Source organism: Scyliorhinus torazame, chromosome 27, assembly GCF_047496885.1.
Source record: "Scyliorhinus torazame isolate Kashiwa2021f chromosome 27, sScyTor2.1, whole genome shotgun sequence".
Lineage (NCBI taxonomy): Eukaryota > Metazoa > Chordata > Chondrichthyes > Carcharhiniformes > Scyliorhinidae > Scyliorhinus > Scyliorhinus torazame.
In genome coordinates this window covers 2,749,775-2,776,864 of record NC_092733.1, presented here as the reverse complement: position 1 = coordinate 2,776,864, position 27,090 = coordinate 2,749,775, and the positions used below count along the sequence as shown (strand labels likewise).

General features: G+C 48.9%; 1 protein-coding gene across 5 annotated transcripts in view; it reads right to left on the bottom strand.

Annotated features, from left to right (window-relative positions):
* Window positions 1-27,090, bottom strand: part of LOC140403126 (3',5'-cyclic-AMP phosphodiesterase 4B-like) — a 965,446-nt gene that overhangs the window by 193,212 nt on the left and 745,144 nt on the right. For all 5 annotated transcript variants that reach the window (XM_072490777.1, XM_072490775.1, XM_072490776.1 and 2 more), the window contains 3 exons: window positions 17,606-17,699; window positions 15,853-16,034; window positions 12,843-12,941 (listed from right to left, as the gene is read on the bottom strand). In XM_072490777.1, coding sequence (XP_072346878.1) covers window positions 12,843-12,941; window positions 15,853-16,034; window positions 17,606-17,699 — 375 coding nt within the window. The remainder of the gene's footprint in view (window positions 1-12,842; window positions 12,942-15,852; window positions 16,035-17,605; window positions 17,700-27,090) is intronic.

The window sequence follows — 27,090 nt, the reverse complement described above, 5'->3', positions numbered from 1 at the left end:
CACTGACTCTGTACAGTTACACAGTGAGTGATCCTCATCCTGAATAAACAGTGACTCTGTACAGTTACACAGTGAGTGATCCTCACCCTGAATAAACAGTGACTCTGTACAGTTATACAGTGAGTGATCCTCACCCTGAATAAACACAGACTCTGTACAGTTACACAGTGAGTGATCCTCACCCTGAATAAACACTGACTCTGTACAGTTACACAGTGAGTGATCCTCACCCTGCTGAATAAACAGAGACTCTGTACAGTTACACAGTGAGTGATCCTCACCCTGAATAAACAGTGACTCTGTACAGTTACACAGTGAGTGAACCTCACCCTTAATAAACACTGACTCTGTACAGTTACACAGTGAGTGATCCTCACCCTGAATAAACAGTGACTCTGTACAGTTACACAGTGAGTGATCCTCACCCTGAATAAACAGTGACTCTGTACAGTTACACAGTGAGTGATCCTCACCCTGAATAAACAGTGACTCTGTACATTTACATAGTGAGTGATCCTCACCCTGAATAAACAGTGACTCTGTACAGTTGCACAGTGAGTGACCCTCACCCTGAATAAACAGTGACTCTGTACAGTTACACAGTGAGTGATCCTCACCCTGAATAAACAGTGACACTGTACAATTTACCAAGTGAGTGATCCTCACCCTGAATAAACAGTGACACTGTACAATTTACCAAGTGAGTGATCCTCACCCTGAATAAACAGTGACTCTGTACAGGTACACAGTGAGTGATCCTCACCCTGAATAAACAGTGACTCTGTACAGTTAAACAGTGAGTGATCCTCACCCTGAATAAACAGTGACTCTGTACATTTACATAGTGAGTGATCCTCACCCTGAATAAACAGTGACTCTGTACAGTTGCACAGTGAGTGACCCTCACCCTGAATAAACAGTGACTCTGTACAGTTACACAGTGAGTGATCCTCACCCTGAATAAACAGTGACACTGTACAATTTACCAAGTGAGTGATCCTCACCCTGAATAAACAGTGACTCTGTACAGTTACACAGTGAGTGATCCTCACCCTGAATAAACAGAGTTTCTGTACAGTTACACAGTGAGTGATCCTCACCCTGCTGAATAAACAGTGACTCTGTACAGTTACACAGTGAGTGATCCTCACCCTGCTGAATAAACAGTGAATCTGTACAGTTACACAGTGAGTGATCCTCACCCTGCTGAATAAGCAGTCCCTGTACAATATACAAAGTGAGTGAGCCTCACCCTGAATAAACAGTGACTCTGTACAGTTACACAGTGAGTGATTCGCACCCTCCTGAATAAACAGTGACTCTGTACAGTTACACAGTGAGTGACCCTCAGCCTGAATAAACAGTGACTCTGTACAGTTACACAGTGAGTGACCCTCAGCCTGAATAAACAGTGACTCTGTACAGTTACACAGTGAGTGATTCTCACCCTCCTGAATAAACAGTGACTCTGTCCAGTTACACAGTGAGTGACCCTCACCCTGAATAAACAGTGACTCTGTACAGTTACACAGTGAGTGATGCTCACCCTGAATAAACAGTGACTCTGTACAGTTACACAGTGAGTGATCCTCACACTGCTGAATAAACAGTGACTCTGTAGAGTTACACAGTGAGTGACCCTCACCCTGAATAAACAGTGACTCTGTACAGTTACACAGTGAGTGATCTTCACCCTGCTGAATAAACAGTGTCTCTGTACAGTTACACAGTGAGTGACCGTCACCCTGAATAAACAGTGACTCTGTACAGGTACACAGTGAGTGACCCTCACCCTGAATAAACAGTGACTCTGTACAGTTACACAGTGAGTGACCCTCACCCTGAATAAACAGTGACTCTGTACAGTTACACAGTGAGTGACCCTCACCCTGAATAAACAGTGACTCTGTACAGTTACACAGTGAGTGATCCTCACCCTGAATAAACAGTGACTGTCCAGTTACACAGTGAGTGATCCTCACCCTGCTGAATAAACAGTGACTCTGTACAGTTACACAGTGAGTGATCCTCACCCTGCTGATTAAACAGTGACTCTGGACAGTTACACAGTGAGTGATCCTCACCCTGAATAAACAGTGACTCTGTACAGTTACACAGTGAGTGATCCTCACCCTGCTGAATAAACAGTGACTCTGTACAGTTACACAGTGAGTGATCCTCACCCTGCTGAATAAACAGTGACTCTGTACAGTTACACAGTGAGTGATCCTCACCCTGAATAAACAGTGACTCTGTACAGTTACACAGTGAGTGACCGTCACCCTGAATAAACAGTGACTCTGTACAGTTACACAGTGAGTGATCCTCACCCTGAATAAACAGTGACTCTGTACAGTTACACAGTGAGTGATCCTCACCCTGCTGAATAAACAGTGACACTGTACAGTTACACATTGAGTGATCCTCACCCTGAATAAACAGTGACTCTGTACAGTTACACAGTGAGTGATCCTCACCCTGAATAAACAGTGACTCTGTACAGTTACACAGTGAGTGATCCTCACCCTGCTGAATAAACAGTGACTCTGTACAGTTACACAGTGAGTGACCCTCACCCTGCTGAATAAACAGTGACTCTGTACAGTTACACAGTGAGTGACCGTCACCCTGAATAAACAGTGACTCTGTACAGTTACACAGTGAGTGATCCTCACCCTGAATAAACAGTGACTCTGTACAGTTACACAGTGAGTGACCGTCACCCTGAATAAACAGTGACTCTGTACAGTTACACAGTGAGTGACCGTCACCCTGAATAAACAGTGACTCTGTACAGTTACACAGTGAGTGACCCTCACCCTGAATAAACAGTGACTCTGTACAGTTACACAGTGAGTGATCCTCACCCTGCTGAATAAACAGTGACTCTGTCCAGTTACACAGTGAGTGATCCTCACCCTGAATAAACAGTGACTCTGTCCAGTTACACAGTGAGTGACCGTCACCCTGAATAAACAGTGACTCTGTACAGTTACACAGTGAGTGATCCTCACCCTGAATAAACAGTGACTCTGTACAGTTACACAGTGAGTGACCGTCACCCTGAATAAACAGTGACTCTGTACAGTTACACAGTGAGTGATCCTCACCCTGAATAAACAGTGACTGTCCAGTTACACAGTGAGTGATCCTCACCCTGCTGAATAAACAGTGACTCTGGACAGTTACACAGTGAGTGATCCTCACCCTGAATAAACAGTGACTCTGTACAGTTACACAGTGAGTGATCCTCACCCTGCTGAATAAACAGTGACTCTGTACAGTTACACAGTGAGTGATCCTCACCCTGAATAAACAGTGACTGTCCAGTTACACAGTGAGTGATCCTCACCCTGCTGAATAAACAGTGACTCTGGACAGTTACACAGTGAGTGATCCTCACCCTGAATAAACAGTGACTCTGTACAGTTACACAGTGAGTGATCCTCACCCTGAATAAACAGTGACTCTGTACAGTTACACAGTGAGTGACCGTCACCCTGAATAAACAGTGACTCTGTACAGTTACACAGTGAGTGATCCTCACCCTGAATAAACAGTGACTCTGTACAGTTACACAGTGAGTGACCCTCACCCTGCTGAATAAACAGTGACTCTGTACAGTTACACAGTGAGTGATCCTCACTCTGAATAAACAGTGACTCTGTACAGTTACACAGTGAGTGATCCTCACCTTGAATAAACAGTGACACTGTACAATTTACCAAGTGAGTGATCCTCACCCTGAATAAACAGTGACTCTGTACAGTTACACAGTGAGTGATCCTCACCCTGCTGAATAAACAGCGACTCTGTACAGTTACAGAGTGAGTGACCCTCACCATGAATAAACAGTGACTCTGTACAGTTACACAGTGAGTGATCCTCACCCTGAATAAACAGTGACTCTGTACAGTTACACAGTGAGTGATCCTCACCCTGCTGAATAAACAGCGACTCTGTACAGTTACAGAGTGAGTGACCCTCACCATGAATAAACAGTGACTCTGTACAGTGACACAGTGAGTGATCCTCACCCTGAACAAACAGTGACTCTGTACAGTTACACAGTGAGTGACCCTCACCCTGAATAAACAGTGACTCTGTTCAGTGACACAGTGAGTGATCCTCACCCTGAATAAACAGTGACTCTGTACAGTTACACAGTGAGTGATCCTCACCCTGAATAAACAGTGACTCTGTACAGTTACACAGTGAGTGACCCTCACCCTGAATAAACAGTGACTCTGTACAGTAACACAGTGAGTGATCCTCACCCTGAATAAACAGTGACTCTGTACAGTTACACAGTGAGTGATCCTCACCCTGAATAAACAGTGATTCTGTACAGTCACAGTGAGTGATCCTCACCCTGAATAATCCATGACTCTGCAGTTACACAGTGAGTGATCCTCACCCTGAATAAACAATGACTCTGTACAGTAACACAGTGAGTGATCCTCACCCTGCTGAATAAACAGTAACTCTGTACAGTTACACAGTGAGTGATCCTCACCCTGCTGAATAAACAGTAACTCTGTACAGTTACACAGTGAGTGATCCTCACCCTGCATAAACAGTGACTCTGTCCAGTTACACAGTGAGTGATCCTCACCCTGAATAATCCATGACTCTGCAGTTACACAGTGAGTGATCCTCACCCTGAATAAACAGTGACTCTGTACAGTTACACAGTGAGTGACCCTCACCCTGAATAAACAGTGACTCTGTACAGTGACACAGTGAGTGATCCTCACCCTGAATAAACAGTGACTCTGTACAGTTACGCAGTGAGTGATCCTCACCCTGAATAAACAGTGACTCTGTACAGTGACACAGTGAGTGATCATCACCCTGAATAAACAGTGACTCTGTACAGTTACACAGTGAGTGATCCTCACCCTGAATAAACAGTGACTCTGTACAGTTACGCAGTGAGTGATCCTCACCCTGAATAAACAGTGACTCTGTACAGTGACACAGTGAGTGATCATCACCCTGAATAAACAGTGACTCTGTACAGTTACACAGTGAGTGATCCTCACCCTGAATAAACAGTGACTCTGTACAGTGACACAGTGAGTGATCCTCACCCTGCTGAATAAACAGTGACTCTGTACAGTTACACAGTGAGTGACCCTCACCCTGCTGAATAAACAGTGACTCTGTACAGTTACACAGTGAGTGACCCTCACCCTGAATAAACACTGACTCTGCAGTTACACAGAGAGTGATTCTCACCCTGAATAAACAGTGACTCTGTACAGTTACACAGTGAGTGATCCTCACCCTGAATAAACAGTGACTCTGTACAGTTACACAGTGAGTGATCCTCACGCTGAATAAACAGTGACTCTGTACAGTTACACAGTGAGTGACCCTCACCCTGAATAAACAGTGACTCTGTACAGTTACACAGTGAGTGATCCTCACCCTGAATAAACAGTGACTCTGTACAGTTACACAGTGAGTGATCCTCACCCTGAATACACAGTGACACTGTACAGTTACACAGTGAGTGACCCTCACCCTGAATAAACAGTGACTCTGTACAGTTACACAGTGAGTGACCCTCACCCTGCTGAATAAACAGTGACTCTGTACAGTTACACAGTGAGTGACCCTCACCCTGAATAAACACTGACTCTGCAGTTACACAGCGAGTGATCCTCACCCTGAATAAACAGTGACTCTGTCCAGTTACAGAGAGTGATCCTCACCCTGAATAAACAGTGACTCTGTCCAGTTACACAGTGAGTGATCCTCACCCTGCTGAATAAACAGTGACTCTGTACAGTTACACAGTGAGTGATCCTCACCCTGCTGAATAAACAGTGACTCTGTCCAGTTACACAGAGTGATCCTCACCCTGCTGAATAAACAGTGACTCTGTACAGTTACACAGTGAGTGACCCTCACCCTGAATAAACACTGACTCTGCACAGTTACACAGTGAGTGATCCTCACCCTGCTGAATAAACAGTGACTCTGTACAGTTACACAGTGAGTGATCCTCACCCTGCTGAATAAACAGTGACTCTGTACAGTTACACAGTGAGTGACCCTCACCCTGAATAAACACTGACTCTGCAGTTACACAGAGAGTGAGACCAGTCAGCCTAACGTTGGTCGGAGGGAAGTTGCTCGGCAGTCTGTTATCATGGATTGCATTGCACAGCATTTGGAACGCAGGGGTGTAATCCGACAAAGTCAGCATGGATTTACGAAAGGGAAATCATGCTTGACAAACCTACTCGAATTCTTTGAAGAGGCAATTAGTCGAGTTGACCAGGGAGAACCGGTGGATGTGGTTTATTAAGACTTTCAGAAAGGGTGACTTCCAGGTGCGGCGATGACCAGCTAAGTCGCACGTTTCGGCAGCTCCCGGTGGAACGGACTTTTGGGCTCTTAATAAGAGCCCCAACGGCAATTTTAACGGCTAGCAGCACTGTGCGGTAAACCAGAAGGGAATCCCCCCTGGATACGGATGGAAAAAGGAGAGGGAAGTGGCCAGATTGCAGTGGATCCTTTGGAGCAGCGGCAAGGAAGGCAAGCAAGAACCAAGATGGCGACGGAAGGTGGCAGTTTAACATGGGGCCCTGAACAACAAGAGTTTTTGAAATGTTGCGTGGAAGAACTTAAAAAGGAAATGAAGAAAGAGCTGTTGGCCCCGATACTACAGGCGATCGAAGAGCTAAAGGATGAGCAAGAGACCCAGGAGCGGGAGCTTCGGGTCGTGAAGGCAAAGGCAGCCGAGAACAAGGACGATATACAGGGCCTGGTGGTGAAGACGGAGATGCACGAGGCACACCATAAACGATGTGTGGAAAGACTGGAGGTGCTGGAGAATAACGCGAGGAGGAATAATTTAAGGATTCTTGGTCTTCCTGAAGGTGCAGAAGGAGCAGACGTCGGGGCATATGTGAGCACGATGCTGCACTCGTTAATGGGAGCGGAGGCCCCGGCGGGTCCGCTGGAGGTGGAGGGAGCATACCGAGTGATGGCGCGAGGACCGAGAGCAGGAGAAATTCCTAGAGCCATAGTGGTGAGATTCCTCCGTTTTAAGGACAAAGAGATGGTCCTTAGATGGGCAAAGAAAACTCGGAGCAGTAGGTGGGAGAACGCGGTGATCCGCGTATATCAAGACTGGAGTGCGGAGGTGGCGAGAAGGAGGGCGAGCTTTAATCGGGCCAAGGCGGTGCTTCACAAAAAGAAGATAAAATTTGGAATGCTGCAACCGGCAAGACTGTGGGTCACATATCGAGGAAGGCACCACTATTTTGAGACGGCGCTTGAGGCGTGGACTTTTATTGTGGAAGAAAAACTGGAATAAGCGGGTTATTAAAAAAGAACGTTTGAAACAAAGTGGTGGGGCGAGTATGGGGGGCGAAGAGGGGGGAAAAAGGGGGGGGGAAAAGATGAGTTTTATGTTATTAATCCTGCGATGCGGTAACTTTTCTCTCTTCCACAGGTGGTGGTGGAGGGAGGAATGGAGGTGGAGGAGATGGGGCGTTGGCCATGGGGGGCGGGGTCAAAAGGGAAGCGCGGGCTTTGTTCCCGCGCTATGATATTCATGGCGGGAATAGGGAAGCAGGAAGGAGGGGGCGTCGCACGGTGCGAGCCGAGGTCACGGGGGGAAGCCGAGGTCGGCCAGAGTTTGCTGACTTCTGGGAGCAACATGGGGGGTGTAACTACGCTAGTGGGGGATCTAGCGGGGGGGGTGGGGGGGGGGGGGGAGGGGGGAGTTACTGGGTTGCTGCTGCTGGGGAGAGGGGGGAGCCGGAATGGGGTGGGGTGGGCGGGGGGGCACCGCCTGGGGGGGACACAGCTGCGTGGGAACCGGGTGAGGAGCTGGAAAAAGGGGATGGCTAATCGACAAGGGGGGGGGGTAAAAAGCCCCCCAACCCGGTTGATCACGTGGAATGTGAGAGGGCTGAACGGGCCGATAAAGAGGGCACGAGTACTCGCACACCTTAAGAAACTTAAGGCAGACGTGGTTATGTTACAAGAGACGCACTTGAAACTTATAGACCAGGTTAGACTATGCAAAGGATGGGTGGGGCAGGTGTTTCATTCGGGGCTAGATGCGAAAAACAGGGGGGTGGCTATACTAGTGGGGAAGCGGGTTATGTTTGAGGCAAAGACCATAGTGGCGGATAGCGGGGGCAGATACGTGATGGTGAGTGGCAAATTACAGGGGGAGGCAGTGGTCTTGGTAAACGTATATGCCCCAAACTGGGATGATGCCAATTTTATGAGGAGCATGCTAGGACGCATCCCGGACCTAGAGGTGGGAAAGTTGGTAATGGGGGAAGATTTTAATATGGTGCTGGAGCCAGGGCTGGACAGGTCGAGATCCAGGACTGGAAGGAGGCCGGCTGCAGCCAAGGTGCTTAAAGATTTTATGGAGCAGATGGGAGGAGTAGACCCGTGGAGATTTAGCAGACCTAGGAGTAAGGAGTTTTCGTTTTTCTCCTATGTCCACAAAGTTTATTCGCGAATAGACTTTTTTGTTTTGGGAAGGGCGTTGATCCCGAAGGTGAGGGGGACGGAGTATACGGCTATAGCCATTTCGGATCATGCTCCACATTGGGTAGACCTGGAGATAGGGGAGGAAACAGAAGGGCGTCCACCCTGGAGAATGGACATGGAACTAATGGCAGATGAATGGGTGTGTCTAAGGGTGTGGGGGTGCATTGAAAAATACTTGGAACTCAATGATAACGGGGAGGTCCAGGTGGGAGTGGTCTGGGAGGCGCTGAAGGCAGTGGTTAGAGGGGAGCTGATATCAATAAGGGCACATAAAGGAAAGCAGGAGAGTAGGGAACGGGAGCGGTTGCTGCAAGAACTTCTGAGGGTGGACAGGCAATATGCGGAGGCACCGGAGGAGGGACTGTACAGGGAAAAGCAAAGGTTACACGTAGAATTTGACTTGCTGACAACGGGTACTGCAGAAGCACAGTGGAGGAAGGCACAGGGTGTACAGTGTGAGTATGGGGAGAAGGCGAGCAGGTTGCTGGCCCATCAATTGAGGAAAAGGGGAGCAGCGAGGGAAATAGGGGGAGTGAGGGATGAGGAAGGAGAGATAGAGCGGGGAGCGGAGAGAGTGAATGGAGTGTTCAAGGCATTCTATAAAAGATTATACGAAGCTCGGCCCCCGGATGGGAAGGAGAGAATGATGTGCTTCCTGGACCGGCTGGAATTTCCTAAGGTGGAGGAGCAGGAGAGGGTGGGACTGGGAGCACAGATCGAGATAGAGGAAGTAGTGAAAGGAATTAGGAGTATGCAGGCGGGGAAGGCCCCGGGACCGGATGGATTTCCAGTCGAATTTTATAGGAAATATGTGGACTTGCTTGCCCCGATACTGATGAGAACCTTTAATGAGGCGAAGGAAAGGGGACAGCTGCCCCCGACTATGTCGGAGGCAACGATATCGCTTCTCCTAAAGAAGGAAAAAGACCCGCTGCAATGCGGGTCCTATAGACCTATTTCCCTCCTTTTCATAGAAAATACAGCACAGAACAGGCCCTTCGGCCCACGATGTTGTGCCGAACCTTTGTCCTAGATTAATCATAGATTATCATTGAATTTACAGTGCAGAAGGAGGCCATTCGGCCCTTTGAGTCTGCACCGGCTCTTGGAAAGAGCACCCTACCCAAACTCAACACCTTCACCCAACACCAAGGTCAATTTGGACATTAAGGGCAATTTATCATTGGCCAATTCACCTAACCTGCACATCTTTGGATTGTGGGAGGAAACCGGAGCACCCGGAGGAAACCCACGCAGACACGGGGAGGACGTGCAGACTAAATGTAGACGCTAAGATTTTGGCCAAGGTAATGGCAATGAGGATAGAGGATTGTGTCCCGGGGGTAGTCCATGAGGACCAAACTGGGTTTGTGAAGGGGAGACAGCTGAATACGAACATACGGAGGCTGCTAGGGGTAATGATGATGCCCCCACCAGAGGGGGAAGCGGAGATAGTGGTGGCGATGGATGCTGAGAAAGCATTTGATAGAGTGGAGTGGGATTATTTGTGGGAGGTGTTGAGGAGATTTGGCTTTGGAGATGGGTATATTAGATGGGTACAGCTGCTGTATAGGGCCCCGATGGCGAGCGTGGTCACGAATGGACGGGGGTCTGCGTATTTTCGGCTCCATAGAGGGACGAGGCAGGGATGTCCTCTGTCCCCATTATTGTTTGCACTGGCGATTGAGCCCCTGGCAATAGCATTGAGAGGTTCCAGGAAGTGGAGGGGAGTACTCAGGGGAGGAGAGGAACACCGGGTATCTCTTTACGCGGACGATTTATTGGTGTATGTGGCGGACCCGGCGGAGGGGATGCCAGAGATAATGCGGATACTTGGGGAGTTTGGAGAATTTTCAGGATAAAAGCTGAACATGGGGAAAAGTGAGCTGTTTGTGGTGCATCCAGGGGAGCAGAGCAGAGAAATAGAGGACTTACCGCTGAGGAAGGTAACAAGGGACTTTCGCTACTTGGGGATCCAGATAGCCAAGAATTGGGGTACATTGCATAGGTTAAACGTAACGCGGTTGGTGGAACAGATGGAGGAGGACTTCAAGAGATGGGACATGGTATCCCTGTCACTGGCAGGGAGGGTACAAGCGGTTAAAATGGTGGTCCTCCCGAGATTCCTCTTTGTGTTTCAGTGCCTCCCGGTGGTGATCATGAAGGCTTTTTTCAAAAGGATTGAGAAGAGTATCATGAGTTTTGTGTGGGCCGGGAAGACCCCGAGAGTGAGGAAGGGATTTTTGCAGCGTAGTAGGGATAGGGGGGGGGCTGGCGCTACCGAGCCTGAGTGAGCACTACTGGGCCGCCAACATCTCAATGGTATGTAAGTGGATGGGAGAAGAGGAGGGAGCGGCGTGGAAGAGATTGGAGAAGGCGTCCTGTAGGGGGACTTGCCTACAAGCCATGGTGACGGCGCCGTTGCCGTTCTCACCGAAGAAATACACCACAAGCCCGGTTGTGGTGGCTACTCTGAAAATTTGGGGGCAATGGAGACGGCATAGGGGAAAGACGGGAGCCTCGGTGTGGTCCCCGATAAGAAATAATCATAGGTTTGCTCCGGGGAGAATGGATGGGGGATTTGGAACATGGCAAAGAGCAGGAATAACACAATTGAGAGATCTGTTTGTAGATGGGACGTTTGCAAGTCTGGGAGCGCTGACCGAAAAATATGGGTTGCCCCAAGGGAATGCATTCCGGTATATGCAACTGAGGGCTTTTACGAGGCAACAGGTGAGGGAATTCCCGCAGCTCCCAACGCAGGAGGTGCAGGACAGAGTGATCTCAAAGACATGGGTGGGGGACGGTAAGGTGTCAGACATATATAGGGATGGAGAGACGAGGGGGAGATTATGGTAGACGAGCTGAAAGGGAAATGGGACGAAGACCTGGGGGAGGAGATTGAGGAGGGGCTGTGGGCTGATGCCCTAAGTAGGGTAAACTCATCGTCCTCGTGTATACAATTTAAGGTGTTACACAGGGCGCATATGACTGGAACACGGCTTAGCAAATTTTTTGGAGTAGAGGATAGGTGTGCGAGATGCTCGAAAAGCCCAGCGAATCACACCCACATGTTCTGGTCATGTCCGGCACTACAGGGGTTTTGGGTGGGGGTGACAAAGGTGCTTTCGAAGGTAGTGGGGGTCCAGGTCGAACCAAGCTGGGGGTTGGCTATATTTGGGGTTGCAGAAGAGCCGGGAGTGCAGGAGGCGAGAGAGGCCGATGTTTTGGCCTTTGCGTCCCTAGTAGCCCAGCGCAGGATACTGTTGATGTGGAAGGAAGCCAAGCCCCCGGGTGTGGAGACCTGGATAAATGACATGGCAGGGTTTATAAAGCTGGAACGGATTAAGTTCGTCCTAAGGGGATCGGCTCAAGGGTTCACCAGGCGGTGGCAACCGTTCGTCGAATACCTCACAGAAAGATAGAGGGAATGGAAAAGAAGAAGACAGCAGCAGCAGCCCGGGGGGGGGGGGGCGGGGGGGGGGGGGGGGGTGTGGAGGAGAGGAACCAGAGGGATTCTCAGGGATGTTAATATATAAGTATAATATGTATAGGTTGTTGTTATAGATAATTGTATATTGGACTGTTAAAACATATTTTTGGAAAATATTTATCTGGGACAAGGCAGTTGCCATTTAGTTTTGTTTTTGTTTATATATTATTTATTTCTTGTTTATAAAACTGGCCATTGTTATTTATATTGTTATATTACTGTGTAAAGGATACACAATGTACTGTGATGGTTGGCCAAAAATTTTCAATTTTCAATCAAATATTTTTTTAAAAAAAGACTTTCAGAAGGCTTTTGACAAGGTCTCACATAGCAGATTAATATGTAATGTTAAAGCGTTTGGGCTTACGGGTGTGTCTTGAGATGGATCGAAAGCTGGTTAGCAGATAGGAAACATAAAGGTGGAATAAATGGATCTTTTTCCGATTGACAGGCAGTGACAAGTGGGGTACCGCAGGGATCTGTGCTCGGACCCCAACTGTTCACATTAGATATTAATGATTTGGACGAGGGAACAAAATGGCATATCTCCAAATTTGCAGATGACACCAAGTTGGGTGGGAGGGTGAGCTGTGAGGAAGATGCAGAGATGCTTCAGCGGGATTTGGACAGGCTGAGTGAGTGGGCAAATGTATGGCAGATGTAGTTTAAGTGGATAAATGTGAGGTTATCCGCTTCGGTAGCAAAAACAGTAGTACAGTGAGAGTCCATCACACTAACTAAAGAGTGGCTGTGTGCAGGTGCCCAGCACAGCCCTGACCTTGTTGTCAGGATCCTCCTAGGCACATTCAGTCCTTACCTGGAAGATCGCATACATAATGCAGCTCAGCGGCCTGTTGTTCGAGAACTCCGAAACCCGGAAAATGTTCAGGCCCCATATGTTCAAATCATCCAATTCCTGGAAGAAACGGGACAACACTCTAAACACGGTATGAATGCGAGGTTCAAACAACACCCCAAACATTCCCAGCTGCTTCAGCAATGACCTCCCGTCTATCATAAGGTCAGAAGTGGGTATGTTTACAGATGACTGCACAATGTTCAGCATCATTCACGACTCCTAGAATTTACAGTGCAGAAGGAGGCCATTCAGCCCATCATGTATCCACCGGCCCTTGGAAAGAGCACCCTACTTAAGCCCACTCCTCCACCTATGCCCAAAGCCCACCCAATCTAACCTTTTGGACACTGAAGGGTATTTTAGTATGGCCAATCCACCTAACCTGCACATCATTGGATCTTTGAAGAACATTATCCTCAAATAATGAAGCAGTCCATGTCCAAATGCAGCAAGACCTGGATGATATCCAGGCCTGGGCTGACAAGTGGCAAGTTACATTCACACCACACAAGTGCCAGGCTATGACCATCTCCTACAAGAGAGAATGTAAACATATCTCCCTGACATTCACTGGAATAACCATCACTGAATCCCGCATTAGCAACAACCTGAAGATTACCATTGATCAGAAACTAAACTGGACTAGCCATATAAATGCTTTGGTGACAAGAGTAGGTCAGAGGCTGGGACTCCTGCAGTGAGTAACTCACCTCCTGACTCCTCAAAGCCTGTCCACCATCTACAAGGCACAAGTCAGGAGTGTGATGGAATACTCCCCACTTGCCTGGATGAGCGCAGCTCCAACAACACTCAACAAGCTCGAAACCATACAGGATAAAACCGGTCGCTTTCTGGGCATCCCTTCTATCAGCTTAAACATTGACTTCCTTCCTCAGTGGCATCACGTGTGCACCATCTACAGACTGCACAGCAGCAACTCACCAAGGTTCCTTCCACAGCACTTTCCAAATCCATGATCACACTGAAGAACAAAGGCAGAAGATGCATCGGAAATTCCCCTCCAAATCACACAACATCATCACTTAGAAATGTGTCTGTTTGCTGCCACTGGGTCAGACTACTGGAACTCCCTCAGTAACAGCACTGTGGCCTTTCCTACATCACAGGAACTGCTGCAGATCCAGAAGGCGGCTCACCACCACCTTCTCAATAGCAGTTAACAATGGCTGAGAATGCCGGCCTAGTCAATGGCTCCGTGTAAAAAAGTAAAACTGCTGAAAAATTGAAATATTCATTATTTCAGGCCACTCAAGAGGGGTGTTCTTAACCATTTTGTCTCCAGTCCTCCTGAAGGTGCTGACTCTGTGTAGGGTGCATTTCCCCAGGGGTACAGGTTCCCCTCTCCTGACTCTCACTGGGGTACAGTTCCCCCTCTCCTGTCTCTCACTGGGGTACAGTTCCCCCTCTCCTGACTCTCCCTGGGGTACAGTTCCCCCTCTCCTGACTCTCCCTGGGGTACAGTTCCCCCTCTCCTGACTCTCCCTGGGATACAGTTCCCCCTCTCCTGACTCTCCCTGGGGTACAGTTCCCCCTCTCCTGTCTCTCACTGGGGTACAGTTCCCCCTCTCCTGACTCTCACTGGGGTACAGTTCCCCCTCTCCTGACTCTCCCTGGGGTATAGTTCCCCCTCTCCTGACTCTCACTGGGGTACAGTTCCCCCTCTCCTGACTCTCCCTGGGGTACAGTTCCCCCTCTCCTGACTCTCACTGGGGTACAGTTCCCCCTCTCCTGACTCTCACTGGGGTACAGTTCCCCCTCTCCTGACTCTCACTGGGGTACAGTTCCCCCTCTCCTGACTCTCACTGGGGTACAGTTCCCCCTCTCCTGTCTCTCACTGGGGTACAGTTCCCCCTCTCCTGACTCTCCCTGGGGTACAGTTCCCCCTCTCCTGACTCTCACTGGGGTACAGTTCCCCCTCTCCTGACTCTCACTGGGGTACAGTTCCCCCTCTCCTGACTCTCCCTGGAGTACAGTTCCCCCTCTCCTGACTCTCACTGGGGTACAGTTCCCCCTCTCCTGTCTCTCACTGGGGTACAGTTCCCCCTCTCCTGACTCTCCCTGGGGTACAGTTCCCCCTCTCCTGACTCTCCCTGGGGTACAGTTCCCCCTCTCCTGACTCTTCCTGGGGTACAGTTCCCCCTCTCCTGTCTCTCACTGGGGTACAGTTCCCCCTCTCCTGACTCTCTCTGGGGTACAGTTCCCCCTCTCCTGACTCTCCCTGGGGTACAGTTCCCCCTCTCCTGACACTCCCTGGGGTACAGTTCCCCCTCTCCTGACTCTCCCTGGGGTACAGTTCCCCCTCTCCTGACTCTCCCTGGGGTACAGTTCCCCCTCTCCTGTCTCTCACTGGGGTACAGTTCCCCCTCTCCTGATTCTCTCTGGGGTACAGTTCCCCCTCTCTCTCTCTGGGGTACAGTTCCCCCTCTCCTGACTCTCCCTGGGGTACAGTTCCCCCTCTCCTGTCTCTCACTGGGGTACAGTTCCCCCTCTCCTGACTCTCTCTGGGGTACAGTTCCCCCTCTCTCTCTGGGGTACAGTTCCCCCTCTCCTGACTCTCTCTGGGGTACGGTTTTATGGGTCTGGGCAGTGTGGAACCTCACTATCCAGGAGTGACTGGGATATTTGTTCATATCATTGCTGTGTCCAATGCCATGCTCCCCAAATATCTGCTCTCATCCAGCTACTTGGAAATAAGAGGTCACTGAGCGATGAGCTCAGGAACCAGGGACTAAGATCAACTGCGGAGCCGCCCTAACTCAGATCAGCTACTAGTGCAGATCTGCAGAGATGCTCTGCATTCTGATGCCCAGTACCATGGAATGCTCAGCTTTCCCTGGAGTTCGCTGACTAGGGGAGAAAGCTGGTGATGTGGGCAGACCTGGCACAATGCCAGCTGGCTCCTTCTTGGCTGCTACCTGTGTTCCAGGTACCAACACACTAACTTTACCTTGGTCAATGCTTCCTCCTGATGGGTCTTTACTCCAAACCGGGGCATGCTGGAGTTACTGAGGCTCAAGCTGGAACTGTGGGTCAGTTTCTTCACACCACTGATCTGACACATGGGCTGTTTCTTCTTCTTGTCTCGGTCTTTCTGTGTTGGAAGTGGGATTTCCACTTCATTCTGTTTATCTGAAAGGAAGTGAGAGATGTAAGGTGAAATTTAATGCGGGGCACTATTAAGCAATACATCCTGGCTGCAAGAATGTGATTAGGCAAAATACATCCAGACAAATAACGTACAATATAAATGTTGCCACAGTCCCAGAGGCGGCTCTGCCCTTTGACCGCTGACTGACGGTGATTTAACCCCAGAGTCACCACACCTCAGGCGCAGGCTAGACTGAGAAGACGGGGCCTTCATAAACACCCTCAACAGATACGGGAAGTGAAGCTGCGTTGTCCGTGTTGCTCTTTATCATGAACCAGCCGACCAGACAACTGAGCTAACTGACCCCAACAAGTATACAGACACCCACACACCGCCCCCCCCCCCCCACACAAACACAAATAGACACACACGGACCCGCACACACACACACACACACAAATAGACACACACACAAATAGACACACACACAAATAGACACACACACAAATAGACACACCCACACACGCCCACACACACACACACACACACACACACACACACACACAAATACACAAATACACAAACACACACGCACCCACACAAATACACACCCACACAAATACACACACACACAAATACACACACACACAAATACACACACACACAAATGAAAATCGCTTATTGTCATAAGTAGGTTTTAAATGAAGTTACTGTGAAAAGCCCCTAGTCGCCACATTCCGGTGCCTGTTCGGGGAGGCTGGTACGGGAATTGAACCGTGCTGCTGGCCTGCCTTGGTCTGTTTTCAAAGCCAGCTCTTTAGCCCTGTGCTAAACCAGCCCGATACACACACCCACACAAATACACACACGCACAAATACATACACACACACCCACACAAATACACACACACCCACACAAATACACACACACCCACACAAATACAGAGACACAAATACACAGACACACACAAATAGATGCAGACGCAGACACATACACAAATACACAGAGACACAAACACACACACCCACACAAATAGACAGAGACACAAATACACCCACACAAATAGACAAAGACTCAAACATACAGGGACCCACGCAAATACACAGACACACACACACAAATAGACACAGACACACAAATAGACAGACACAAATACAGACACCCACACAAATAGACACAAACAACCCACCCAGAGAAATAGACAAGACAAAAATGCACACACACCCACACAAATAGACAGACACAAATACACAGAGATTCACATAAATAGTCAGACACAGACAAATACACACTAATACAAATATACAGACACATATACACACACACACGCAGGCACCAACACACCAATGTACAGACACAAATACACAGACAAACACACAAAACACTGACACAGGCTCTGCTTTTATCAGTTCCCCTTGCGCAGACTTAAAACTGCCTCCGATAAAGCAACATGACTTTCTGTATATATATCTCGAACTCACACCATCCCTCTTCTCCCCCATTTCCTCTCTGAATCTCTCTTCCCACCCTCCTCTCCCTCTGCTTCTCACTCTGTCTCTCCCTGGGATGCTACCTCTGTGGAGTCTTTTCCCAGGGTGTCCCCTCACTTACCGAGGAAGGTGCTGGAGATGTACTCCGAGACCTGGTTCCCTGACCGGCTCATTTCCGAGAGATGAGTCAGTTCCCTGTTCAGCATCCTCTTGAACTGTTACAGAGACAGAGATGGAGGTGTGAGTACAAACCTGGTCACTTCAAAGTCTTTTCAATCCCCACCACTATGGTTAAAATATCAAAAAGCACAAATGTCATGCAGGCAAATTAATAAACCCATCCAGTGCTGCTCAGCGTCTGTCATTAATTGGAGCTATGGCCCCGACTCAAAGCAGGGCCATTTTGGTATAACTGACCAGTCATTAACCGAGTTCCAGGAGCAGGATATCAAGCACCAATCACGTGGGCAACTCTTAGAGCTCATGTCAGCACTGGAGACCCAACCCGCTTCCGTCCTATAATGACCTCCAATTGGCATTATTGGTTGGCCAATTGGAGTATGAGCTCCCTCAATGATAGCTCATTGAGGGGGCCCATATAAGCACCTGTGTAGGCTTTGTGAGGCAGTCTTAAGTTGACTGGAATGCGAGCAGCCCTGTTTGGAGCTGCTCCGGTATATAGTTATTGCAAATAAATATTGGTGTGGTGATGGAACCCCTGCCTCCTGTGGATTATTACAGTGGCGACGAGGTAAACAAAGAACCTTGCGGAGACCAGCTGCTGCACTTGGAGGGTAAGTCTTGCTATTTAAACAATGCGTTTTTTTTGGAAGGTTAGATGCATTCGACCCGACTATTGAGGACTGGTCCCAGTATGTGGAGAGAATGTGTTACTACTTCCAGGCCAATGAGATAATGCAGGAAGAAAGGAAACTGGTTATCCTGCTGTCGGCGTGCGGACCCTCGGCCTTCGCCATTATACGTAGTCTAACTTATCCTGATATGCTGGACACTATACCTTTCCAAGAATTAACAAAATTGGTGGAAGAGCACTATGACCCAAAACCACCCCTCATTTTGTGTAGGTACAGATTCTACACAATGAAGCGGGAAGACAGAGTCAGTCACAAATTTCTTGACCCGCCTGAGAAGGCTGGTGGAAAAATGTGAGTTTGGCCCGACGCTAAATGAAATGCTTTGGGACCGGTTAGTGTGTGGCATAAATGACCTCCCAATACAGAAGCGCCTGTTGGTGGAAACGCAGCTAGACTGCAGGCGGGCGTTACAGGGCTTTACAGCTTGCACTGTCCCTAGAAAAGGCAGCAAGTGGGGTGCAGGAACTACAGGGCACGCCAATGGAGGTAGATACCTGTGAGAGGGACTACCACAACGGGTCCAGCTACCAGATAGCTGCCCTCAGGAAAAGCCTGAGGAATAGAGGGCCAAAGGAAAACCCCAGAACTGCCCCCAAGTCTGCTAGGCCTAACTGGAGACAGAGTGAACTACTGGCTGAGGCTCCCCCAACAGAGAAGGACCGTTTCTGGCACCAGACAGAGTGGGGTAACAGCAACAGCAACCCTAGAAGGAGGTGGCAAAAGAGGAATAGCAGGTGGGGATGCAGGGAAGTACACAACCTCGACGCCCCATCCTCCTCTGAAGGGGAACAGTTATATAATATTGCGATGAAGAAAGCAGAACCTATTAAGATTACCCCACGGGTGAACGGTCGGCTGACAATAATGGAAATACACGGGTGCAGCCGTATCAGTAATGGGAGTGGCAGCATTTAATTTAAAAAAAAAAAATCAAAGGTGGACTCCAGCCACTAACCCTAACAAAAACATCGACAAAACTTAAAACCTACACTGGGAAACCCCTGGAAGTTCTAAGCACGACTCGGGTACCTGTGGAATATGACAAACAATTGCTCAGATTACCATTGACGATAGTAGAGGGCTCCGGACTGAACTTAATAGGATGGAACTGGCTGAAAGACCTAAAATTAGATTGGATGAAGATTTTCCAGAGTGGAAGCGGGCAGTTGAGCAGAGTACTCCAAAAATACCCGGAAGTCTTCCAAGAAGGTTTGGGGTAAATTATAGGTGACAAAGCAACTTTGCACGTGGACCCAGAAGCCCTTCCGAAACTTTGTAAGGCCAGGCCGGTACATTTGGCATTAAGGAAGAAAGTAGATGTCGAAATAGAAAGGTTAATCAGACCAGTACAGTTTTCAGAATGGGCAGCGCAGGTGGTACCAATTTTGAAGCCAGACGGCTCGATACGTCTGGAGATTTCAAACAGACGGTAAACAAATACGCACTGCTCGACAAATACCCCAACCTGAAAATCGACGACCTATATGCCAAATTGGCAGGTGGGCTTTTGTTCACGAAACTGGATGTGAGCCACGCCTACCTGCAGTTAAAACTGGACAAGGACTCCCAGAAGTTCGCTACGATCAACACCCTGAAGGGACCTTTTCGTTATACTAGGCTAGCTTTCGGAGTATCATCAGCCTGCGCTATATTCCAGCGTACGATGGAAAATATTCTGCAGGGACTACCGCAGGTGGCGATTTATTTGGACGATGTCTTAATCACGGGTAGGACAAACTGGGAACACTTAAGGAACCCGGAGGAAGTGTTCAGGCGTTTTGCAAAGGCAGGCGTACGGCTGAAAAGAGAAAAATGTGTTTTTCTGGCCCATCAAGTGACGTACCTGGGATATAAAGTAGACGAGTCGGGCTTACACCCATTGGAAGACCTGAGTAAGGGCAATAAAAGAAGCCCCAGCGCCCACCACTGTCCAGGAGCTACGATCATTTCTAGGGTTGGTAACCTATTATGGCAAATTTATTGAAAATCGGGCGTTCATCCTAGAACCCCTCCACCAGCTACTAAAAAAGGGACAAGAATGGAAATGGTCCGCCCGCCAAAACCGAGCATTTGGGGACATTAAGGAACCGCTGTCATCCGAAATGTCCTAGAGCATTATGACCCAAGGAAGGAGTTGGTGGTCACTTGTGACGCATCACCTTACGGGGTAGGAGCCGTCTTAGCCCATAGAGGAAGGAATGGGTAAGAACGGCCGAATGCTTCGAGGACCTTGGCGATGGCTGAGAGAAGGTACGCCCAAATCAAGAAGGAAGGACTGGCGGTGATATTTGCAGTTTAAAAAAAAAAAAAAAAAAATTCACCAGTATCTGTACGGGTGGAAATTCACCATAGTGACGGACCATAAGCCGTTATTAGGGGTATTAAAAGAAGACCAGTCAATACCCCCGATTGCATCAGCTAGAATCCAACTGTAGCTGGGGCTACTGGTGGCGGAACTGGAGAGACCAGTGGAGCCCCAGATGCACCCATACTGGAGCAGAAGGGACCAAATAACCGTAGAAGACGGTATCCTATTATGGGGAGCCCGGGTAATAGTCTCAGCTCCGGGCCGTCGGGCAATCTTAACTGAGCTACATCACGGACACCCAGGGGTGTCTAAAATGAAGATGCTCGCTCGAAGCTACGTCTGGTGGCCAAGATTGGACACCGACATAGCAGCTTTGGTACGTTGGTGCCAGGAGTGCCAACAGGGGCAAAGAGTGCCACCAGCTGCACCATTGCACCCGTGGGAATGGCCAGGCAGACCGTGGACCCGCCTGCATATTGACCACACCTGCCCTTTCATGGGCTCAATGTTTTTGGTAGTAGTGGGCGCCCACTCCAAATGGTTGGATGTCCACCGGGTAAACGCGGCAAGCACAGCATCGACAATTGAAAAGCTCAGGGCCTCGTTTGCAACACATGGACTTCCGGAGGTATTGGTGTCGGACAACAGAACCGCATTCACAAGTGGGGAATTTGGAAAATTCCTAAAGGGAAACGGAGTCCGCCACATCAAAACAGCCCCTTACCATCCAGCGTCCAACGGCCTGGCAGAGAGAGCGGTCCAGACACTAAAAGCGGGACTGAAGAAGCAGCCGGCAGCGTCAATGGACACACCGCTCTCCAGCTGGCTGTTTGATTACAGGACCACACCGCATTCCACAACAGGCATACCGCCAGCTGAACTCTTAATGGGAAGGCGGCTGCGAACGAGGCTGAGTCTCCTTTTCCCAAATTTAACGGGGAAAGTGGAGAAACTAGGTCCAACGCAGGCGGCATGATAGTCGGCAGCAGAGACATTTCCAGGTGGGGGCACCGGTTTGGGTCAAGAATATGGGAATGGACCAACGTGGGTAAAGGCACGGTAGAGTCCCAAACAGGCCCATATCCTATGAAGTTTCGATAGGAGGTAAGGTGCTGAAGAAACACCGCGACCAAATAAGGGCAGCGGAACCACACCAGGCGGCTGGGATAGCCCAGACGGAAAAGATGCCCCAGCCCCGAGCAATTTCTCCAGATCCAGTCAGTCGGAGATGGACACGTTCGACGAGGCCGCCGCGACACCTCTCCCCAAGGAGGAGGAAGAACAACTTCCAAGGAGGTCGTCAAGGAAAAGACGGGCACCTATTAAGGTACACCCCACCCATGTCGGAGAACGACCCGGCAGACAACAGAGGTGCTCTGAGGAATGCCAGCTGGCAGGAATTCTTCGGACCTTGGTGGGGGGGGGGGGGAGGAGGAGAGAAAGAGGAGAATGATAGTTCATTGAGGGGGCCATATAAGCACCTGTGTAGGCTTTGCGGCAGTCCTAAGTTGACTGGAACGCTAGCAGCACTGTTTGGAGCTGCTCCTGTGTATAGTTATTGCAAATAAATACTGGAGTAGTGACGGTACCCCTGCCTCCTGTGGATTATTGCACGTACTGATGGTTCTCACTGTGTCCTAACATTGCTGTCAATGTGGCAACAGGTGACTCTCCAGCAGAGACCAGCTCATTCGCACAACCATGATATTGACCAAGTGTGGTTTAATGCCCACTGGGGCATTTACAAACTGAGCAACCCGGAGACTGACTCTAACATCTTTATTTGCCATGAAAGTGCAACAATGCATTTTATGACAAATATATAACATATTTAATCAAACTATTCAAAATGACCATTGCATATGTGTAATCACATGGGACATGGGGTCGAGTGTATTTTTACTCTTTCATAGCATGTGGGTATTGCTAGTTATGCCAGCATTTATTGCCCTGTATTTAATTGCCCTTCAGAAGGTGGTGGTGAGCTGCCTTTTTGGACCGCTGCAGTCCCTGATGTGTAGATACACCCACTGTGCTGTTAGTGAGCTTCTGACTTCATTAATTTTATTTTTGCCCTAGTGACAGTGAAGGAACGGCGATATATTTCCAAATCAGGGTGGTGAGTGAGTTGGAGGGGAATCCCCAGGTGGTGGGGTTCCCAGGTATCTGCTGCTCTTGTCCTTCTAGATGGTAATGGTCGTGGGTTTGGAAGGTGCTGTCAAAGGAACCTTGGTGAATTACTGCAGTTCATCTTGTAGATGGGGTACACTGTTTGTCCCTGGTGGAGGGTTTGAATGTTGGTGGAAGGGGTGCCAATCAAGCGGGGCTGCTTTGTTCAGGATGGTGTCGAGCTTCTTGAGTGTTGTTGGAGTAGCACTCATCCAGGCAAGTAGAGAGTATTCCATTACACTCCTGACTGGTGCCTTGTAGATGGTGGACAGGCTTTGGGGAATCTGGGTGAGTTACTCTCCGCAGGATTCCCAGCCTCTGACCTGCCCTGGTAGCCACAGTATTAATGTGGCTGGGTCCAGTGCAGTTTCTGATCAATGGATTCGGTGACTGTAGTGCCATTGAAAGGCATAGGGGCTGTGGTTGGATCCTTCTTGTAGGGGATGGTCATTGCCTGGCACTTGTGTAAGTTGTCGCTTGTCAGCCCCGGGCCTGGATATTGTCCAGGTCTTGCTGCATTTGGACATGGACTGCTTCATTACCTGAGGAGTGCGAATGGTGCTGAACATTGTACAATTATCAGCGAGCTTCTAACTTTAGTTTTTATTTTTATATTTTAAACTTTTTCCAATAAGGGGCAACTTAACGTAGCCAATCCACCTACCCTGCACATCTTTGGGTTGTGGGGGCAAAACCCACACAGACACGGGGAGAATGTGCAAACTCCACATGGACAGTGACCCAGAGCCGGGATTGAACCCGGGTCCTCCGCGCCATGAGGCAGCAGTGTTTACCACAGCTTCTGACCTTATGATGGAAGGGAGGTCACTGACGAAGCAGCTGAAGATGTTGGGCCGATGACACCACCCTGAGGAACTCCTGCAGTGATGTTCTGGAGCTGAGATGATTGACCTCCAACCACCACAACCATCTCCCTTTGTGCCGGGTCTGACTCCAGCCAGCGGAGAGTTTTTCTCACTGACTCCAGTTTTGCTCCGGGAATATGGAACAAAACTAGGTAAATAGAATTAAGATACACATCTCCTTAATTTAACAATGGCAGAACAAGTTCCTAAGTTTTTAAATCTAGATACTAAGAATGGGTCTGGGCACATGTGTGCAAGCATTCATCCATCAAGCTTTTTCTCCAATCAATTTGAAGTAGTCCAAAGCGCTATTAATCAGCTAATTTATTGGTTCGCATAGTATCTAACTGATTTTCTACAGCATTCAAGGTTAAATGTTATCGAGTCCAGCAACTTGATTAATTTTCAGTGCCTCACACCAAGCTAAGGCCATTTATTCATTTACATTTCAACATCTAAAGCATTTGTACCAACCTCTGTAAAATAGTGAACATGGAAACAAAATATATATTTAGCATTTCAGCAATATCCTGCTCCTCAATCCTAACCATAGGGCCTTTGCGATTTTAGCACCATGTGGCTTTTTTGGGCTCTGAAGGAATTTACAAAACTTCAGCATGGTAATGCCACCTGATCAGTTGTGTTTTACTGATGCATTTTTGGCATGAATTGTGGATTCAGTGACCTTCAGATGCGTCTGATACCTACACTGCAGTCATGCCATTCTTCTTCCTCTTTACCCCCCCCCCCCCCCCCCCCCCAACCAACCAACACCACAATAACTCAAAGAATAACCTTAGCCGTACACCTCCAACTCCCTCCCTCTCCAGCAGCTGACAGTAATCAACTCTTTAAAATGAAGAATTAGCAGACCCCATCTCTTGTGGAATCCCTCAATCGCCTCGCCCCACTTAAGGTAAACTTGACCTGTTCCAAATACAGGAACCCCATCAGGTCCTCGAGCCACTGGGCGGAGAGACTGGTCGCCACCCCAACAGGACCTGTTAGGGGCGGCACAGTGGTTAGCACTGCTGCCTCACAGCACCAGGGACCCAGGTTCGATTCCGGCCTTGGGTCACTATCTGTGCGGAGTCTGCACATCCTCCCCGTGTCTGCGTGGGTTTCCTCCGGGTGCTCCGGTTTTCTCCCACAGTCCAAAGATGTGCAGGTTAGGTGAATTGGCTGTGCTAAATTGCTCTTAAGTGTCCAAAAAAAGATGTGTAGGTTAGGTTTAAGGGGTTAGTGGGGGACTGAGCACGGCTGGAGTTCTCTTTCAGAGAGTCTGTGCAGACTCGATGGGTCGAATGGTCTCTTTCTGCAATGTAGGGATTCTATGATTTCAGACTAGCCTGCGAGCAATCAGCGAGGCGAAGGTTGAAGCCCCTGAATGCCAGCGAATACAATCCTAACCTAGTCAATCTCTCCTCGTACGTCCGTCCCGCTCTTTACCTGGATTAACTCCACCTGTCCCAGCCACCCTTGGGACAATGGCCGAGTTGGGGGGGGGGGGGCGGAGGGAGAGAGGAATAGAGCCAGCAAACTGACACTGGCTGAAGACACAGATTTATGCATCAATTCGATTCCCTGCTGGGTCACTGTCTGTGCAGAGTCACGTCCTCTTCTCTGTGGGTTTCCTCCGGGTGCTCCGATTTCCTCCCACATATGCAGGTTAGGTGGATTGGCCATGATAAATTGCCGCTTAGTGTCCAAAAAGGTTGGGTGGCGTTACTGGGATAAAGGGGGATAGGGTGGAGGCGCAGGGCTTAAGTGGGGTGCTCTTTCCAAGGGTGGTGCAGACTTGATGGGCTGAATGGCCTCCTTTGGCACTGTAAATTCTATGATTCACCTCCATCAGTACCTGAAATTCATCCCACAGAGTTGGTAATCCCAGTGTTTAATGAAGGAAGTTGTACAGATTTGTGTACAGGTTGAAACTGCACACTTGGTGCAGAATCTTGATTGGGGTCTTGGCTGCTGACTGCAGAGCTGGCGAGAGACTGAGTTGCTCTTTGCGGGAAGGTCCACTGAGCCCCACGCCAAGCGGGCAGTGGCGTGGCCAGTGGTGGGGCCTTCCCCTTTAATCAAGACAAAGGTCTCGCCTACCAAGAGTCAGAGGCCGGCAGCTCCTGCTCTTAACTAGGGGAGGCAGTGGCTGCCGCTGGAAGGACAACACGAGTCTCTTGATCGCAAAGCAACCCACATTTGGAATACACCCATATTTGAAGCATACATAAGATCTAGGTGACTTAAAACTCCCCACTCAAAGCCAAAAGAGGGAATTTATGTGTGGAGTCAGAGGAAATGGGTGAGATTCTTAATGAGTACTTTGCATTGGTATTCACCAAGGAGAGGGACATGACGGATGTTGAGGCTAGGGATGGATGTTTAAATACTCTAGGTCAAGTCGGCACAAGGAAGGGAAGTTTTGGGTATTCTAAAAGGCATTAAGGTGGACAAGTCCGCAGGTCCAGATGGGATCTATCCCAGGTTACTGAGGGAAGCGAGGGACAAAATAGCTGGGGCCTTAACAGATATCTTTGCAGCATCCTTGAGCATGGGTGAGGTCCCGGAGGACTGGAGAATTGCTAATGTCCCTTTGTTTAAGAAGGGTAGCAGGGATAATCCAGGGAATTATAGACCTGTGAGCTTGACGTCAGTGGTAGGCAAACTGTTGGAGGGATAGGATCTATTCACATTTGAAGAAAATAGACTTGATAGGCAGTGTGGTTTTGTGCATGGAAGGTCATGTCTTACAAACCTAATAGAATTCTTTGAGGAAGTGACAAAGTTAATTGATGAGGGAAAGGCTGTAGATGTCATATACATGGACTTCAGTAAGGCGTTTGATAAAGTTTCCCATGGCAGGTTGATGGGATAAAGTGAAGTTGTTTGGGGTTCAGGGTGTACTAGCTAGATGGATAAAGAACTGGCTGGGCAACAGGAGACAGTAGTGGTGGAAGGGAGTGTCTCAATGGAGAAAGGTGACTAGTGGTGTTCCACAGGATCCGTGCTCTGACCACTGTTGTTTGTGATATACATAAATGATCTGGACGAAGGTATAGGTGGTCAGATTAGCAAGTTTGCAGATGATACTAAGATTGGTGGAGTTGCAGATAGCGAGGAGGACTGTCAGAGAATACAGCAAAATATAGATAGATTGGAGAGTTGGGCAGAAAAATGGCAGATGGAGTTCAATCCAGGCAAATGCGAGGTGATGCATTTGGGAAGATCTAATTCAAGAGCGGACTATACGGTCAATGGAAGAGTCCTGGGGAAAATTGATGTACAGAGAGATCTGGGAGTTCAGGTCCATTGTACCCTGAAGGTGGCAATGCAGGTCGATAGTGGTCAAGAAGGCATACAGCATGCTTGCCTTCATCGGACGGGG